We start from the raw sequence: 17,160 nt of genomic DNA, 5'->3' as shown, positions 1-17,160 counted from the left end.
GATTCAGAGCTGGTGGTGTACAAACAATTGATTAGTCGTGATCGAGGTTAGTAATTTGTCCATTTTGGGGTGTATATAGGATGATCAAGGTGCCATCTTAAAGGATCATCTTAAAGGGTAATTAAATATACGTGTGGTTCATGCTTCGAGAAATGCAAACAAGGTGGCACATCTCATGGCAGCTCATAAGAGAAAACAACTAATTAAACAAGTAAGAAACATCTTAATTTAGACAAAAATAGATACACTACAAAGCTCCAAATGCCTTCATATCTCTTTTATCATATATTGAATCGTATTCATGTGTAACGTATAAGCTTAAATTTTTAATTTCTGTTAAGTCGGTATCATTTCAATTTCTAGTTATACGTTTGTTTCAGTATCGTTTTCTTTTAGGGGGATTTTCATATACACCCAATTTTGAAGAGTGGTTTTAAATAAAACGCACATAATATTCCTTTCTGATAGACATCTAAAATGTATCAATTATGATACATATTATGTCATATTTTTACTAAATTTTACATAATTGCCACCATTCAACTATAACATATAAACATAATAAATAAGCTTAATTAATGTTTTCTTAAATACCTTGATTATGAGTTTTTCTTTTAACACTAACATTTTTCAATCAATTTACAAGAATCATGCGGTTTTCTTTATTTTTATGAAAAAATCTAGGTGAAATGAATACATTCTATGATCTATACATAAGGTCAAATATAATATAAATAAGATATCTAATTATTAGAGTAACAGGAAGAAATTTTATAGTGTTACCGTAAGCCCTAAGCCCTAAACCCTAAACCCTATACCCTAAACCCTAAACCCTAAACCCTAAACCCTATACCCTAAACCCTAAACCCTAAACCCTAAACCCTAAACCCTAAACCCTATACTCTAAACCGATACCCTAACCCTATACCCTAAACCCTATTACCTTACCCTAAACCCAATTTTGGGTTTCTTCTTTTTAGGTATATTATCATATCATGTCCTACTTAATAGGTACATTAGAAATGTAAATGTTTTCTCGATCAGGATGAGAAATAATATAATAATATACCTAAAAAGAAGAAAATTAATAAAAAAATAAGAACGTGTACCTTGCAATTAGACATTTTTCGACTATGTAGAGAGACACCAAATGTGAGCTTAAGAATGAAAAGAATCATTCTATTACAAATGACATACTTCTATATATAACATATATATACACTCAAGTTAGTAATAACAAAGTAAGAAATTAAAGAATGTAATTATTATGATAAAGTTAAATCCAACTAAATTTTAGCTTAATATTTGAGTTTCAAATTGATGCTAAAATTGAGAAAGATACCAAATTTAGTTTTATATCATCTGAAGGGCAAATCAGAGAAACTAAAAAAATGAAGAAAACTATTAATTATAGACATATGCTCTATATAGTAAATTTACTTACGTGGAGTGGGTGTAAAATGAAAGAAAAATATGTATGGGTTTATCTTAAAAGAGGTCTAGTATTTTAGGTTTTTATCTAATTTTCTCTTTCTTTTATTTGGAGTCCAAAACTGTGAGCAGTGAGTTGGAAACTTGTCCGGCTTTCATCTTGATCTCGGAAGGTCGATATGATGAATAACAAGGGATTTATTCCTGATTTTAAAAAAAAAAAAAAAGTATCTAGTGAGAACTTTAAAAAATATCACTACATCAAGGTTTAAAAATCGTAGTTGGATAGTCGATCTAGATAAGTGTTTTAAACTGTGATTGAAAGACCAGTCCCCTCCGGTTTGTCTGAGCCCCAATCTAGTCATTGGTCAATCACGTCGCCTTGTTGTTCTTCAACTACGATCGCCCTCGATCCCCAATCTCATCAAGGGGACTGACCTGTTTCCCAAGAAAAGCTTACTTAACAAGCACTGCCTTTTAAAACAGTCGAGCTCGAACACTTAACGCGTGCGTATTCTTCTGTATGTGTTGCATGTAGCGATACTCGCCGACTTAAGCATTAGAGAGTCATAGGCCGACAACCCCGGTCTTGACTCATGACATCTTTTTATGTAGGTACAGGAAGAAATCGTGGACTAGGAATTCTGCATATCACTACCGGCACCCAGGAGGATATCCATGTTGCTCCACTTTATGATAGGATAGAAAATCTAGCTTACTTTCTACTTTTAAAGAAAAGTAAAATATTCATATCAATAAATAATCATAAAGCTTCTGTTTTTGCAAAGCATTACTGAGCCGGTGAGACCCTTATGTTTCACGCAGAAAGGTGGCATCACTTTCTTCTAACGAGATGCATTGGTGTTCTTCATATGTTCTTAGGCAAGACTGATTGTTGGGTTCAAGACTTTGGTTATAGTCAAAACACCGAATTTTTGTAGCGAAAAATTTGTGTTAGGTGGTGGTTCGAAGGTCGCACCATGTGTTGAAGGGCTTGCCGACGTTCTTTCAACGCGGAACTGGTCTCGTGGCAGGTCAGGTCTTCTCCGATCTACAATTTTCCAAGCAAACAAGGCACAGTGGTTAGCTACAAACTTCCGGTTACGGTTGGTAGCTAGATTGAGCCTGACCCAAGTTTCGATATCACTTCAATCCACATATGGCTGAAGGCAATGGTCATTCACTGGAATGGTAATGGCAGATACTTTCTTCGTATAGCAGTAGTGACTCCAGCAAGCTCACTAGGAATATGACACTAGTTAGACCAGTTTCAAGGGTGCGTGTTGTCTGAGTGTGCTGAGCTTCTTGGTGTCAGCGTATTTTCCCTCATGTCTTTGACTTGGGCTTGATATCGAGTTGGCCTCCAAATGAGCTTATTGTGAGTTGTACTCAACATGATCTTAATAATTCGAGGTTGATCACTACAGTGACTTTTGGAGGGAAACACCAGGGTCTTTAGGCTTGAAGCTAGCTAGTCAAGGCAGATGCAGAATGTTAAGGTTAATTAAGAATAATTTTAGGTATTAGTTGGTTTTCTTTTCATTAAATGGTCATTCTTATCAGGATTCAAAAGAGAGACTGCCTTATTGTTTTTTTTTTTTTAAAAAGAGAAAAAAAAGGGAGAACTCTGTCCAAAAAAGTGGACATTAACCAACTAAAAAAGTGAAAAAATTAGTACCCTCTAAGCCTATATAGCCTTGAAGCAAAGCGACCTTTTTGCCCCCCACCTTCATAATCATACCCATTGTCTCAATCTCTCACTTGGTCACACCCCACCTTACAATCATACCCATTATCCCTTCCTCACACACCCAAAATTATTTTTATTATCATAGAGGGCGAAGATAAATTGGAATTGTGAGCAATAATCAATAATCAAGAATTGATCGTAAGTGATCGAGAAATTTATTTTTATTGTCAGATGTTCTTTCTTCAAATCCAGATCAAGAATCAAAAATCCATATCAAGAACCCATCCAAAACTCGATCTTCTCAATCTCTCTGCCGCTTCCAAACTCACCCATCACCTCGTTTCCAATTAGGAATCGCACGCTTCCTCAGTAATTCTAAAACTACTTTTTCTGGAATCACGCTTCCTAGCGTGCGCTTCCTTGGTGCTTCAGCTTCGCTTCAGCTTCGAAAACGCGAAAGGCAGGAGTATGCAAGCTTTGTGCTTCCTAGGTATTCACGTGCCTTGATCTTGACATATTACGGTCATATGGTTGTTGTCAATGAAATTTTTCCATTCCCCTAAATATAAACAGTAAAATAATAATTTTCAAATTTTATTCTAAAGAACTACATAAGCTTTTTCATTATTTTTCTGTTTGTCTCAGTAAAACAAAAACAATTATATCCTCAATATGTACATGATCAATAGAATTCCAGCCGTCGTGTAGAAATGATCAAAACTGATCATTTCTTTGCACGTCTTTAGTATACTCTATCAATATGAAAGTGAAAGTGATCCTTCCATGTTGGCGACGGCGGAGAAGACCAAAATTCATAAAGAAACGATTTTAAATGCTTTATAAACTCCTTGGGTTGTTCCAGGTTGACAGCATGTCCAGCCTTCTTAATAATCACTAGTTGACCGTGTTTCCCTATATGTCTGTATATATACACAAAAACAAACTTGCATAACTAATATAGTTTCAAAAAAAAAAAACAAATTACTCTATATATGTTGAAGGATGAGGAATCATTTGCATACCTTTTTAGTCTGTACCCTAGTTCCAAAGGAAAGATTTGATCTTGCTCTCCCCATATTATTAATGTGGGCTGTTGAATCACAAAGTACGTAACAATATGAGATTAATGTTATTTTTTGATGAATGGGTAATTAGTTAATTAACTTCATCAAATTATACTACTCCAATTGAAGATGTATAACATACTTACATGTGTGATCTTGGGGAGATTGGATAGCTTTCGGTTCATCAATATTGCCTCGATCATCTCTCTCTTTTCTTCTACATAGTTCGTACACATTATCTATCAAAAAATAATAATAGATTGAATTAATGAACATCAAAGCATCATAAATATAACATGTTATAGTGTGGCAAGGTTAATTATACTTTTACCAAATGGCCGGCTATTATACTTGTACCAAGTAGCTAGGTTAATTATACTTGCACGTTATCAGAGAGCTAGCTTCTCTCTTTGTATGTGTATTATATATTTGTATGCAATAATATGATACAAACGTGTATACACAACACCTAGTCATCTAATACTTAATACACATATTTGTTTTATAAAATTTTGGACGTCGTGTTCACATATAAGGACAAATTATTTGTTAATTATGCAAAAAACCAAAAAAAGATCAAAGATCATTTGTGAGGTCATTCATTTCTCCAAATTTCCTTTGCAATCAGGAAGAGTCATATACCATGATGAATTAGGAAGTTTTCTTATTGTGTTGGTGATGTATGTTAATTGATTATGACACACATTAGATATCGATCACAGTTTTTGAATCAATGAACTTGATAGCATTGGTATGCATATGTTTGTAGAATTGATCGATATAATCTCAGCATTATCACTTAAATAGGAAATGGATGGATGAGGAGGTGAATGAAAAAAAAAAAAAATTTGAGGGATGCAAACATGTATTAAACAATTAGGTTTTGTTTATGTGTAAACTAGATGCAAACTACGATTTGAGGGCCAAAACTTTAAGAGTTCGACTCACGTCTCAAAATCTCAAGTCTGAACCTGATATATATATATATATATATATATATGTCACATCAAGTCTCCAAGAAATTCAAAACTAAAATGGTTTGCATGCTGACATTGATATTAGTTTCATACTTACATTAATGAAATCAGTGAGGAAAAAGGAGGGGATTGCCGTAGCTGGCTTGACGAATGAATATCGCATTAGTTCCTTAAGTTTTTGAGGTGTTTGCGGTAGCAAAATGCTTGAAGCTTCCTCTACAGTGGAAACATTAAATAATCCATTATCCAAATCTTTCTCCTCTAAGCAAATTCCAGTACAACATAACACCAATTTTTCTACCATCTGCGGACATTGCACTGCCATGTTATACCCTACAAACCCGCCATAGCTAATCCCAACAATGCTTGCCTTTCCAACTCTATGGGCGTGCATCAACTTAACTACACAAGCAGCCTGGAACGACTCATTTCGTTCTTGGCTGCATGTGTAAGAGTCACCAAAGAAAACAAGATCGGGCACGTAGACATTAAAACGAGCGGTGAAATGGCGAATATGCTCACCGTACTGCCACATTGCATTGGCTCCAAACCCATGAATCAAAATGAGGTTGGGTTTGAATGCTTTGTGAATCTTAGGTACCCAACAATGCATGTTGGTAGCATCACCATCACCTATATCAGTTATAACAGATCGAAGACCTGCATTGCCAAAAAAATGGCGGCAAAACCAGTCTATTGAAGCTGTAAAACTGAAGCGTTTGGGAAGATTGAGATGAGGAAACATAATAAATTATCAACAAGATTGAGCCTTTCCCAATTTCAAGACCTTGATTGATTGATTGCTCTTCTTCTTTGATCAATCATATTTATTAATAGACGTGTGAACGTCGTTGGTGCGTCATTGGTGCTAAAACAAATTAAGGTGGGAAGGTTAGGAAAATGGACTGATATAGTTAGAAACATAGATAGTCCTAACAGTTATCAAAACAAGCGTAGATTTCGGCCTATAAAAATATATAACTAATGAAAAAAGAAAATGAATCCGAAAAGGTATCTCTATCTGCTTGTCTATTTGGTTGAACACCGATTGGTTTAAATCATCTAGGATTAAGCAATAGCTCTTTTGTGGGAAAATGTTTGTCATTTCTTTTTTTCGAATAAGATGTCAACTCTATAATAAATCAGACGCTAGCACACATAACAATCCACCCCTGTGGGGCTAACAAAAGTACCATAACCTGGTAAAACTCATCATTTTCTAGCGGTAGCGCCAAATTAGAGAAAAACTCGCAGTTTTCATGAAAATTAAATGGCTTAACAAATTAGAGCTAGTCAGTGATGTCTTACCCAAATAGGGTAGACATGTCGCCGACTCCTTCTATCTATTATGACAAAATAAAAGACAATAAAAAATACAGATCCAATCCCTGTTAAAGAATGAAATCCAAATGCAAATAAAGGCCTAGCTCACCCAATTTATGCTAAGGAGACCTAAAGCAAAAAACCAGGTTAGCTATAACCCGCCTCCATTACCAGGGTTAGTCCTGCCTGCAACGTCTTCAATCTTGTGCAGACTCAAAAACGATGGAAAAGTTAGAGTTAGAGCCCCATGCGTCGCAACCTCTCTCTAATGGAAGTCATAGCCGACCTTAGGACTACTGCTGGTAATTGAAACAACATTTTGCCTCGAAATCTGAACCTCTAGCCCCACGCTAACACAATCACCACTCGCCTCAATATGGGAAACGCACCAAGTTGCCCAACCCCCAGAGTTGTCACCCCTCGCTAAATAAAGTCCTTGTTGGCCTCAGAACCACCGATGGCCTCTGAATGTGATGTCTGCATCTGATTCATTATTCATCCATGAACCCAATCTTTGAGCATGCCGCCGTCGATTGAAACACCCATGAGATCTTAGCCAAAACCCCTTTAGCCGAAGATTCCCAGAACACCACCACCGGACCTACGAAACCTAGATCTGGAGCCACAATCTCTAATCCTAATCGAGCTTGGTCATGTTTCAGCCCCAACACTGCCAAAGAATGATGAACAAAAAGGAATCGAATGCAATCCTTACCAATGAAGATGACACCATTGAGAGGTAAGCCTCCACTAAAGAGCCAGAGAGGGAGAATACTTCAATTCCACCAGCCAATTTTGTAGAGCCGTCAGTAAGGAACCTTAGTGCGACTCTCATACTCTCGAGACAGTTTTTTATATCTGGTCAAATAAAGGTGATAAAGCACATATGTGTGTAATAGGAAAATGACGATTTCTTGCCATATCGTGTATAGTCCTTTTATGAGCATTTATTTTTGAAGAACCATGAGGAATAAATAATCTGTTAGTTGAAAACAAATTCATAATTCATAATTGTTAATTGCTATTTATTTTTAAAATTGGATACACGTTGTTGATGTTCATTTGTCTCTCATAATCTCTTAAAATTATGTGTTTTGTAAGCATGGTTGAAAAGAATAGTGTGGTTGTTCTCTCAAAATCACTAGAGGAATGTTGTTGCATGTGCCTTGGTGTTGTGTTGACCTATGGCTTAACCTCTATATGATGTACATGGCTTTACATATGGTTTGTTTATGGGTATGTTTAAGGCTCGAAGGCTGGGATCAATTATGTACCGGTTTTGATGGCTAGTTGAAAAGATCAAAGGCCATGTTGGGATGGTTCATAGACTTGTTAGATTGGCTAACAGTGGTGCTCGGACATTCAATTCAGATTGTGATGCAGAGCTTCCATGTATCGGTTAGTGTTCTAAGCAAATAAATTCTTAAACAAATTGTTAGGCTCAATGAAATTGTTCTACGGAACAACTTCTAATTAAACCCCATTAACTTAGAATAAATTGTTACTTTTCAAAAAGCCGTCATGAGAGGAGCACGGCTCCTCTTCTAAAACCCTAGCCATCATGGCTTGGTTTCTCAATCACGACGATCGACGCCGGTATCAAGTGAAGTTCTCTTCTCCTAACCACGTTGTCTTCTTGCAGCAATCTAAGATCAGATCTGGTCAACAAGTCCTCCATCATTTTTATGCCGAAAGATGATGTAGATGCAAGTCCAACGGCCGGTTCGGGTGATGCTATCCATTTCCCTCAGCCGCCGCACCAGATCCTTCCTAAACCCTCCCCACCTTGGCCTAGGTCTCCAACAACGCTTGACACCGAGTTTAAGCTGTTCCTTCTCGGCATCAAGCCCTCCTATGGAGGCAAATCTTAATCTTTTGTGGTCAGTTAACCATGGAGGTGGAGGACGAAATGCCACCGAACATGGATACAAGGTGGAAGGTTACCTTCTAACGTCGAAGATCACTAGCCGCAAAACTTGGCTGCGAGCAAGGATCGAAATCTCCCAATTTGGTTATGGCTTTAGACTCCGGTTAGTGAGATTGAGTCTGAGCTTGAATCCAAGAGAGTTGCGCGTCTTCAACTAGAAGATCTGAGGATGATGCCTGCAGGGGCAGGGACGCCGGTGGCAAAACCATTTTGGTCGCCATCAATGCGAGCGGAGATTGTCGGCAAGCGATGATGCAAATCTGCTAGGGTTTAGGAATGGACTCGGGTTTTTGGGCCTGGGTCTAGCCTCAAGCCCATCAAAAGTCAAATTTGGAATTGGGTTATTAGGCCTGATTTCAAACTGATTGTGGCTTAAGTCGCAGTGTTTGGATAGCATAGCAGACTGAGCAAGCTAGCTGCAGCTAGATGGAATCATGATGCTTGGAATACCTCAATTGAGGGCTTTGGTTTCAGTTTTTATGTTTTTTTGATATCTTGAATTGTATCTAGTTTAATTCTCTGCTAAAGTGAGCTAATTGACTATAATGTAATGATGTCATTCTAGCCTAAGTTTATCAATGAAATATTTTACATTTCAAAAAAATTGTCACTTTTCATATATGGTTGACACTACACGGTGAGAAATGTTTAAAGGAAAATACAATTATGTATATTTGCCTTAGTCAATGTATATTAGGAATACATTATGATAGGGTGGTGTTGTCAATCTATGAATGAAATATAGTAATTTCCCGATTACTTTCTCTGAATTATCTCGATATAAAAAACTATCTATGGGAATTGAAGGATCTACAATCTAATCTTCTAATGGCCTTACGCCTCTAACCTTCTCTCCCAAACCCTAGCCGCTATGGCCTAGACCTTCATCAATGGTGCTCGACGTCGACACCACGGGCCATCCTCTGCCTCCTGCACTCAAACCCTAACCGTCATGGCTGGGAATCAAAGCAACCCTGGTCGTTACCAAACAGATTCCTCTTCTCCGCCTCTCCTTGTCCTCTCTCGGCAACCCAACGTCGATCCGTGTCGACAACCCGTTTCCTCTCCACAGGGTTAGGATGAATGGATGTGTTAAATCTCAAACTGCACAGGCTTCTTAATTGTCTGTTGAAGAAAACTTTGGTAATAGACCCGTGGATGAGACTCTAAGGTATGGTCATCGGCCTAAAGAACAGATAAGTGGGCTGGCCCTCTAGGGCTTGGTTTTATTTAATTTTCTTTTAAATTGCCTATTGCAGTCTTTGTCTTGCACTACTAATAGGCTCACTTTAAATAAGTGAGCATTGGTATTGTTAAATGATACGTCTAACCTATGTATCGTTATGGTCTAAGATTACAAACTTCTTATTTACTCTTGTCAGTAGAGAAAATGTATGTAATTGTCTTTTCTGGTTTGAGTTCAAATATCAACATAATATTCATTTATAAAAAAATAAAATAAAAAACTATCTCTCATATCACATTCTCCTACTACACTAATTCGAGTCGTTGAAGAAAGATCTTGGGAAAATTAGCACTTTTACAATTTTTTTTCCTAAAAAAAATATATAATATATTCGCTATAAGAAAAATAACTCTTCAAAGCACCTACCATTCCAATTACAAGTCCGTTCCAAATTGGGTAAACATGTTATTTTGTGTTTGAAGTAACATTTTTGTCATCTCCTCAAACAAAAAGTACCATTGTTGTCTTTGTATGGCCACTCAACTCAACAAGAAGAAGAAGCAAAGACTTTCAAAACGAGCTAACTACCAATAAAGACTCTTGCGAAGCTTTCTGTTTGGGCAGCCATGATCGTTTCTTCAATCGAACAACCTTCGTGGTTTTCCGCCAAGAAGTAAACCTACCCTTTTTCTTTTCCGACTTCGTTTTTGGTTCTGCTGTTCAAAGTTTTTGACTTTTTTTTTGGGATTGTTTTCGTTACTTGGGTTTCGAAAAAAGAATCAAAATTTGTAACCGATTGGAGCGGAGTAGAGTAATTTTGGGTTGCCTAGTTTGAATTTCGAGTGTTAGAGTTGTTGTTGTGGGCGCTGTGTTGTTCTTTTGATAATCAGTAATTTCTGGGAGAAAGAGTTGATTATAGTTTGATTAGTTGGTCCAACTCTGAGCTTGGCTGAGTTGGGTTTTCAATTTGACAGTACGAAATACTAGGATGGACTTCAAATGTTTGTATTGAATGGTTCATTTTGTCATTGCAGGTTACTTGTTATATTTTGTGTGATTAACTTGATAAATTATGTGGACCGAGGAGCAATTGCAAGCAATGGTGTGAATGGGACTCTTGGAACTTGTACTGAGGGTGGTACATGTACATCTGGCACCGGCATACAGTAAGAATTACTTGCTTCCTTCTCTGGCTTTTCAATTTGGGTTTGTCTGTGTGTAATTTGATTCCATTAGCTGAATTCATGTTTGCTTATACAACCATGCTGTGGTATTACGTCATAGAAACGTCATGAGGTTTCATAAGAAATAGATATTCTGTCGATCTTGTTATGTTGCTGTTGATATGAAGAGGTTCATCAGTTTCGTAAGTGGTAGAATGGTTCTATGATTTATGCTCATGCACACTGGTCTGGCGTCTGTAAAGTGTCCATTAACTGGACCCTTGTTTGGGACTTGGAGGGTGAGGTGGCTATGTGGGAATTTGCTAAGGTTTTACTCATCTTTGCACCACTGTATGGTTTTTTATAAGGGTTTACATGAACCTTGCAACGTCTTTGAGATGAATCTCTTACTTCTGTATATTCTTGACTTGTGCACATCCCAATATTATATTTAAATGTATTAATATCTATATTTTAGGTTTTAGTTTCTGTTCTTTCTAGGCCTTTACTTTTTGCTGTGTACTTCATAGGTATGATAAATGGATTCCTTACTTTCCTTTTGTATGTAGGGGGGATTTTGACTTGAGCAATTTTGAAGATGGATGCCTGTCATCTGCTTTTATGGTTGGCCTTCTGGTGGCGTCTCCGATTTTTGCTTCATTAGCAAAGAGGTACTTAATCATCTTTTGCACTAGACTATATGGTGGTGGATAATTTTGAAGATGACATCTGAATGCATTGAACTCAATCATTTTTCTTGAAATGTTATGTAAAAGTGTACGCGACGAATTTACTATTTATTTGTACATCTATATACTTTTGTAAGTGAGCTATTGGGACAATAGGTGTATACCAAGATAGAAGATAAACTGTGTAAAAACAAAACTCTAAGAGGATAATACTTGAACTTCTTTATATTCCAGTGAATTAAAGCCCATCATGATTTATCCTGCATTGCATGGCTCCTAAATTTGAAGCTCTTCAGCTTCTCTCTGAGAAGAGACACCAAAAAACCAGTGGAACTCTCTTCCAAAGGATATTCTTAGAAGAGTTCTTTACTAACCTTACCCTGGAAGAAAATTGGACAATGCTCTAGGTTTGGCAGGTAGTTTTGTGGGTTATATATACAGATGGACAAAGGATTTAGATAGAACCAGGTGCCCTGAATTAGCTTTAGGATCAAGTGATCAATATAGTTCTTTCTCTGCTCTTTGTGTGTCAGTTGCTGTAGAGGTTAGGCACGTCAGTTTTACTAAGTTGGAAATTTGCACTGTGTTGATGAAGGGATGCTATTTTGGAAGTGTTTGTTGTAACATCTCCTCTGTACTAACTCATTGCTCTAGCCTTTTGGAGAAGGATGATTGGGGAATCCAAAGTGAGAAGGGACATTCCAGCTGATTTTTACTTTATTGTTTAATAGCTACAATTGTTTTGGAGGTAAAGAATGGGTCCATTCTGGATAGAGGTGCTGCAATGCCCATGTTTAAGTCATTTGGATTGAGAGGGACCCAAATCTTTTAGAATTTGAGGGGGGTGGATCCTTGTACAACAGAGACCCTTTCTGGACAGTTTATGGGCATCGTTCTGTTATTTTATTTTTCATATAGATATATATATATATATTATTTTTTTTTTTTGTTTTTTTTTCTTAAAGTCTACCTTCTTCCTAATTCTTCGGTTGGTTACTTCTTGTTCTTTCTTTTTTTTTTTTTTCCCTTCTTTGGCTCGCTTTTTGAGCAGATTCTTGTCCCCTGAGCTGTGAGGGTCCTGTTTATTTGAATTATTTATTTCTTTTACCAATCAAAGAAAGATATGTCTCCCTATGCATAGAAGAGCTTTTATTTGCTGATTAGTCTTTGAAATTGGACCTCTTGTTTTCTTTATTTTCTTAATAAAATATTCACTTTCTCTTGATAGAATAAATTAGATTATCTGTGATTTCTTATTTATGTACTATCAAATTTTGCAGTGTAAATCCATTTAGACTCATTGGAGTTGGATTGTCAGTTTGGACATTTGCTGTAGTTGGTTGTGGTATTTCATTCAACTTCTGGTCCATTACCATCTGCCGCATGTAAGTAACGTTATCTTTGTTTTCTTGATTAATACCCCCTGGTATGTCTTGCTCTTTAAATTTTGAATTATTTAGTTATGGGAGGTAATGTTTATAAGTATGTTGGTTAATTATGCTTGTACTACATATTCTTTCTCAAAAGGCTAGTTGGTGTTGGCGAGGCTTCATTTATTAGTCTTGCAGCTCCATTCATTGATGATAATGCCCCAGCTGCTCAGGTACTATTTTTTTATTTTTTTTTTCATTTCAATTTGTTTAAATTTGTTTGATCTCATTTAATTACGCTTCCTGTGGTTATTTAAGTTATTTTTTTTATTCATTTCCATTTGTTTAAATTTGATTGATCTCATTTAACTACGCTTCCTCTCATTATTTAAGTTATTAAATTCATTATTTTTATTTATTATTGTTTGGGCCTTGGACAATACATTTTAACAGAACAATGAGGCTAACATCCAGTGTAGTGTAGGTATACTGGTAGCTCATAGACAATACATGAAATATTTTGCACTTTATTTGAAATATCTCAACACTAGTAGCTTATGTTCACTCGATCCCTTAACATTACTAGTTCTCTGTAATGCTTCAACATTCCCTGATGAGCAAAAGTTCTATAATTTTCATTTTCGAATGACCTAGATAAATCCTAAAATGCTTGGTTTTATGGGTTTATGGAGGTTCGCGTTTCTGAATGGTAATGAATGGCGTTAAAATCTGGGACGGTCCATAGAAAATTGGCAGTTCTAAAAAAATGAAGGCTGCCCTTGGTGATCTGTATTTTGCTTCAGGGAATCTCGATTGATTGAATTTGGTATTATTACTGTCAATTTTTGTACATAATTGAAGAAGAGGAAGAAGTCAGGATTTGAAAAGACACAATAAAATTTCATGTCGTAGTATTGCAGCTTAAATTATTAGAATGTCCTTACAATGTATGATTGAGGCTAGGATGATTGATGGGCTAAGCAACACTTAGCCAGAGCTCATAGCCTTGGAACAAAGCTGCAAGCTCTTCTAGTTGGATATATATTACTACATTCACCAGTGATTGCATCTTACCGTTCTGTTCCTTGAACCACAATGAACCACAATGATCCAGCGGGTTCATTATGTTTTCTCATGCAAGCCAGGAAATTGTTTTCAGAAGATAACTAGATATCTCAATGCTAGAAATTTGTTCACTTAACTGCTCAGACATAGGATTTAGGTCCTTTTAGTTATTGCCTACCGAAAGTTCTTTAAATCTTGTTGATGGTATAGTCCTGAGAGAAAGCAGTAAAATAGAGACTAATACTGCACTCAGTTCAAAGCTCTTCCATTCCCACCCACTGATAATCCTAAAATATTCTTCTATTGCATGCCATCTATAAAACCTAGTAACTTTCCAGATCAACAGAAAAAAAGTAAACATGTAATTTAACTAGTAATCAAGTACAATTTTTTGAGAAACACCCTTTATAGGAAAAGATTAATGCTGTGTGAAGATCTTTGTATCTACCACATAGAAACCAGCTGATATGGCATAGACAACTTAACAATCAGACAACTCAGAAACCTTAAGTGATGCGGCTATGCGATATCTGCTGCCATGTAAGTTGGTTTGGTACCTTAAGATATGGTTCGCCTAGCAAAAATTTTAAGAAAATGGCTTCTCATTGTGATAAAAATGCTCCAAGTAGTATTCTAATATCTAATGGTGATGTGCAGATTAAAATGATATATTAATTTTTCTTAATTATGGATGTATGTTATTTTTCTTAATAAGTATGGTAGCTATGACTCCTGATGTGTATTGTAGAGCATGAATGAGGTGATCAACTTAGAAGTATAAATGTATAGCCAAGTTGAGTCATCTTGGGTTCATCTTGCTTTCCTAAACTAGCAGTACCATTTTCTATGTTCTTAGTTGTTGTCTACTGCTCTTGACTTCTTTTATCCATCATTCAAATATTCTTGTTACTATAGCCACCTCATTGCTTTTCTTGATTATATTCTTGTAACTTTGAGGCAACTGACTAATACTTGTCTTTTATCGCAGAAAACTGTGTGGCTTTCAATATTCTACATGTGCATACCATCTGGATATGCACTTGGTTATGTATATGGTGGGTTGGTAAGTGTTATACCCGATTGCTGTATAATTTATGTATGGAATAAGTAACCCAGGGGTCATCTGAAAAATGCCTCGATCCCATAAACCTGCATCTTTCTACTAAATTGTATATTTTGATGTTCTTTGCTGATGCCCATATGCGTTACAGTTTCCTGCCCCTGAAAAGCCTTATCGGTTGTTTTCTATATAGGTGGGAAGTTATTCCAATTGGCGTTTTGCATTCTGGGGCGAGGCAATCCTGATGCTTCCGTTTGCTATTCTAGGATTTGTTATGAAGCCTTTGCAGCTTAAAGGTGTAGTTTTATGCATTGAATCATTCTGATCCAGTAACTTTTGACAGTCATTGCTAAAGCAATTTGTGATTACAGGTTTCATGCCTGCTGAATCGAAAAAAGTGACAGGAATGGAGACGGGTGTCTCAGAAGTTCAAGGTGGTATAACTTATCACTAGAAAGCAACATATACAATATTTGCCGACTGTCTGAACCTTTCTGTTTAGGAACCCATTTTAATCTTATTATATATGTTCACTTTTTATTTGGGAGTTTATCATATGTTCAAATTTTTTTTTGGGAGTTTATCATATGTTCGTTAGACTTCTTTGAGTGATAATTATCTTATTTTATATATTTTTTCTGGGACATTGCTAATCATGTTATTTATTTATTTATTTTTTTTTTTGGACATTTGATGCACAGATTCAGGTGTTTTGAATGGTAAAGACGGCTCATTTTCAGTGGAGGGAGATGTCAAATATTCTACCTTAGATGACCAGAATGGGTTAGCTCACTTATCCTGAGGCTTATGTACTTTTGTTTGTATGTTTGTGTATATTTATGCTTGTATTTCACTTGTTCAGTTAGATAGGAACTATACGGCTTACTGATGTATGCCTTCTGCAGTTGGTTACCATAGTAGGAACTCTATGGCTTACTGATGCATGGCTTCCCTAATCATTGCACATTTAGAAGTGGTAGCAGTTATCATAAACATGATAATGTAGTTTGAATTGACATCTTGGATCTTGATGGCAGGGTGAACTTTGCAGCGAAGATAAAGGTTCAAATTTCAAGGTTTACAAAAGATATAAAGGTGCTTTTGGCTGAGAAGGTTTATGTTGTTAATGTTCTAGGTACTTCTTCTTTCCTTTTTTTAGTTCATTTATGTTTCATCTTTTCTATCTGATATCATGGTTCATTGTGATTTTCTCAGAAAATTTCATTCACATCTATCGTTCTGGAGAAAAAGTCACTCAATGATTATTAGTTTGAGTTAAGATTTATTTTTTCCTTTTTTTTCCTTCATATAATTCGCTTAATACTAAATTTTCATTCTTAGGTTACATCGCGTACAACTTTGTAATCGGTGCATACTCATATTGGGGGCCTAAGGCTGGTTATAATATATACAATATGGTAAGAAATTGCATTGGATTGGCTACTGAGATTTGTATTGTTCTATATAAGGCGTTTTCTTTTTCTTTCTTCATTCTTCATATAGTCGTGACTGATATGTTAACTGCTTGGTAATGGTGATTCATGCTCTTTTGGCAGACTGACGCAGATTTGATATTTGGAGGTATTACAATTGTATGCGGAATATTGGGTACAGTAGCAGGAGGTTTTCTTTTGGATTTCATGATCAGCAGTATCCCTAATGCTTTTAAGGTAGGTATTCATGTGTTATAAGGGCCGATTTAATATTCTTGATCCTGTTGTTTACAAGTTACTGCATGCACTAATTTCTTTTCACTTCAGTGATGTGCATGTGAAACTGAGCTAGTCCGTTGGCTTTTGAAACTGCTACATGGTCCTGGGATTTTTTTACGAGTTTTTGTTTTTGTTAAATGCAATCACATACTCCCTAACGAAATGGTAAATGAGCAGTGGTAATAATAAAAATGAAAAAACCCTCTTAACATTGTGTCAATGTAGGTAATGTAATTCAGACTTCTTACTATAAAATATATACAACAGTAATCCCTCTAGTGGTGGACAGTCGCCCACATACAAGGGCTGAATCCCAGTGTTTTAATTGTTTCCCCGATCCGATTAGCTATATCTCCCAGAATAAGAGTGAATGAATAAAAATTCTCATCAGTTAAAAAAAAAAAAAAATCTATTCATAATATTTAAAATATGCATGCATGCAGACTCATGGAGGACAAATTCCACCAAGAGATAAATGATGCATATTAGAGGAAGTCAGTATT

General features: G+C 36.1%; 2 protein-coding genes across 2 annotated transcripts in view; one reads left to right on the top strand and one right to left on the bottom strand.

Moving 5' to 3' along the window:
- Positions 1–3,863: 3,863 nt before the first annotated feature.
- LOC101309325 (monoacylglycerol lipase ABHD6-like) lies at positions 3,864–6,175 on the bottom strand. The gene is made up of 4 exons (XM_004292396.1): positions 5,260–6,175; positions 4,332–4,424; positions 4,144–4,211; positions 3,864–4,041 (listed from the first exon to the last, which is right to left on the bottom strand). The coding sequence occupies exons 1-4, from the start codon at positions 5,905–5,907 to the stop codon at positions 3,864–3,866; spliced, it is 987 nt and encodes a 328-aa protein (XP_004292444.1). The 5' UTR covers positions 5,908–6,175.
- A 3,890-nt stretch (positions 6,176–10,065) lies between these two features.
- The window catches only part of LOC101296443 (probable sphingolipid transporter spinster homolog 2-like), a 9,424-nt gene continuing 2,329 nt past the window's right edge, over positions 10,066–17,160 (top strand). The window contains exons 1-12 of the mRNA XM_004290246.1: positions 10,066–10,271; positions 10,633–10,764; positions 11,331–11,432; positions 12,746–12,835; positions 12,978–13,053; positions 14,874–14,948; positions 15,139–15,241; positions 15,317–15,379; positions 15,647–15,728; positions 15,983–16,080; positions 16,287–16,363; positions 16,502–16,615. Of these exons, the coding sequence (XP_004290294.1) occupies positions 10,225–10,271; positions 10,633–10,764; positions 11,331–11,432; positions 12,746–12,835; positions 12,978–13,053; positions 14,874–14,948; positions 15,139–15,241; positions 15,317–15,379; positions 15,647–15,728; positions 15,983–16,080; positions 16,287–16,363; positions 16,502–16,615 (1,059 nt within the window). The 5' untranslated portion in view covers positions 10,066–10,224. The remainder of the gene's footprint in view (positions 10,272–10,632; positions 10,765–11,330; positions 11,433–12,745; positions 12,836–12,977; positions 13,054–14,873; positions 14,949–15,138; positions 15,242–15,316; positions 15,380–15,646; positions 15,729–15,982; positions 16,081–16,286; positions 16,364–16,501; positions 16,616–17,160) is intronic.

This window comes from Fragaria vesca, linkage group LG2 (assembly GCF_000184155.1).
Source record: "Fragaria vesca subsp. vesca linkage group LG2, FraVesHawaii_1.0, whole genome shotgun sequence".
NCBI lineage: Eukaryota > Viridiplantae > Streptophyta > Magnoliopsida > Rosales > Rosaceae > Fragaria > Fragaria vesca.
The sequence above is the reverse complement of the archived record's forward strand: the minus strand, read 5'-3'. Positions and strand labels throughout refer to the sequence as shown.

What these genes read in the sequence shown, in the direction of transcription:
- LOC101309325 (XM_004292396.1), bottom strand. Translation starts at nt 5,907, where the DNA reads ATGTTTCCTCATCTCAATCTTCCCAAACGCTTCAGTTTTACAGCTTCA. An exon ending in TCCTCACTGATTTCATTAAT is followed by an intron (nt 4,425 to 5,259) that starts GTAAGTATGAAA and finishes ATTTTTTGATAG; the next exon opens with ATAATGTGTACGAACTATGT. An exon ending in ATCTCCCCAAGATCACACAT is followed by an intron (nt 4,212 to 4,331) that starts GTAAGTATGTTA and finishes GTGATTCAACAG; the next exon opens with CCCACATTAATAATATGGGG.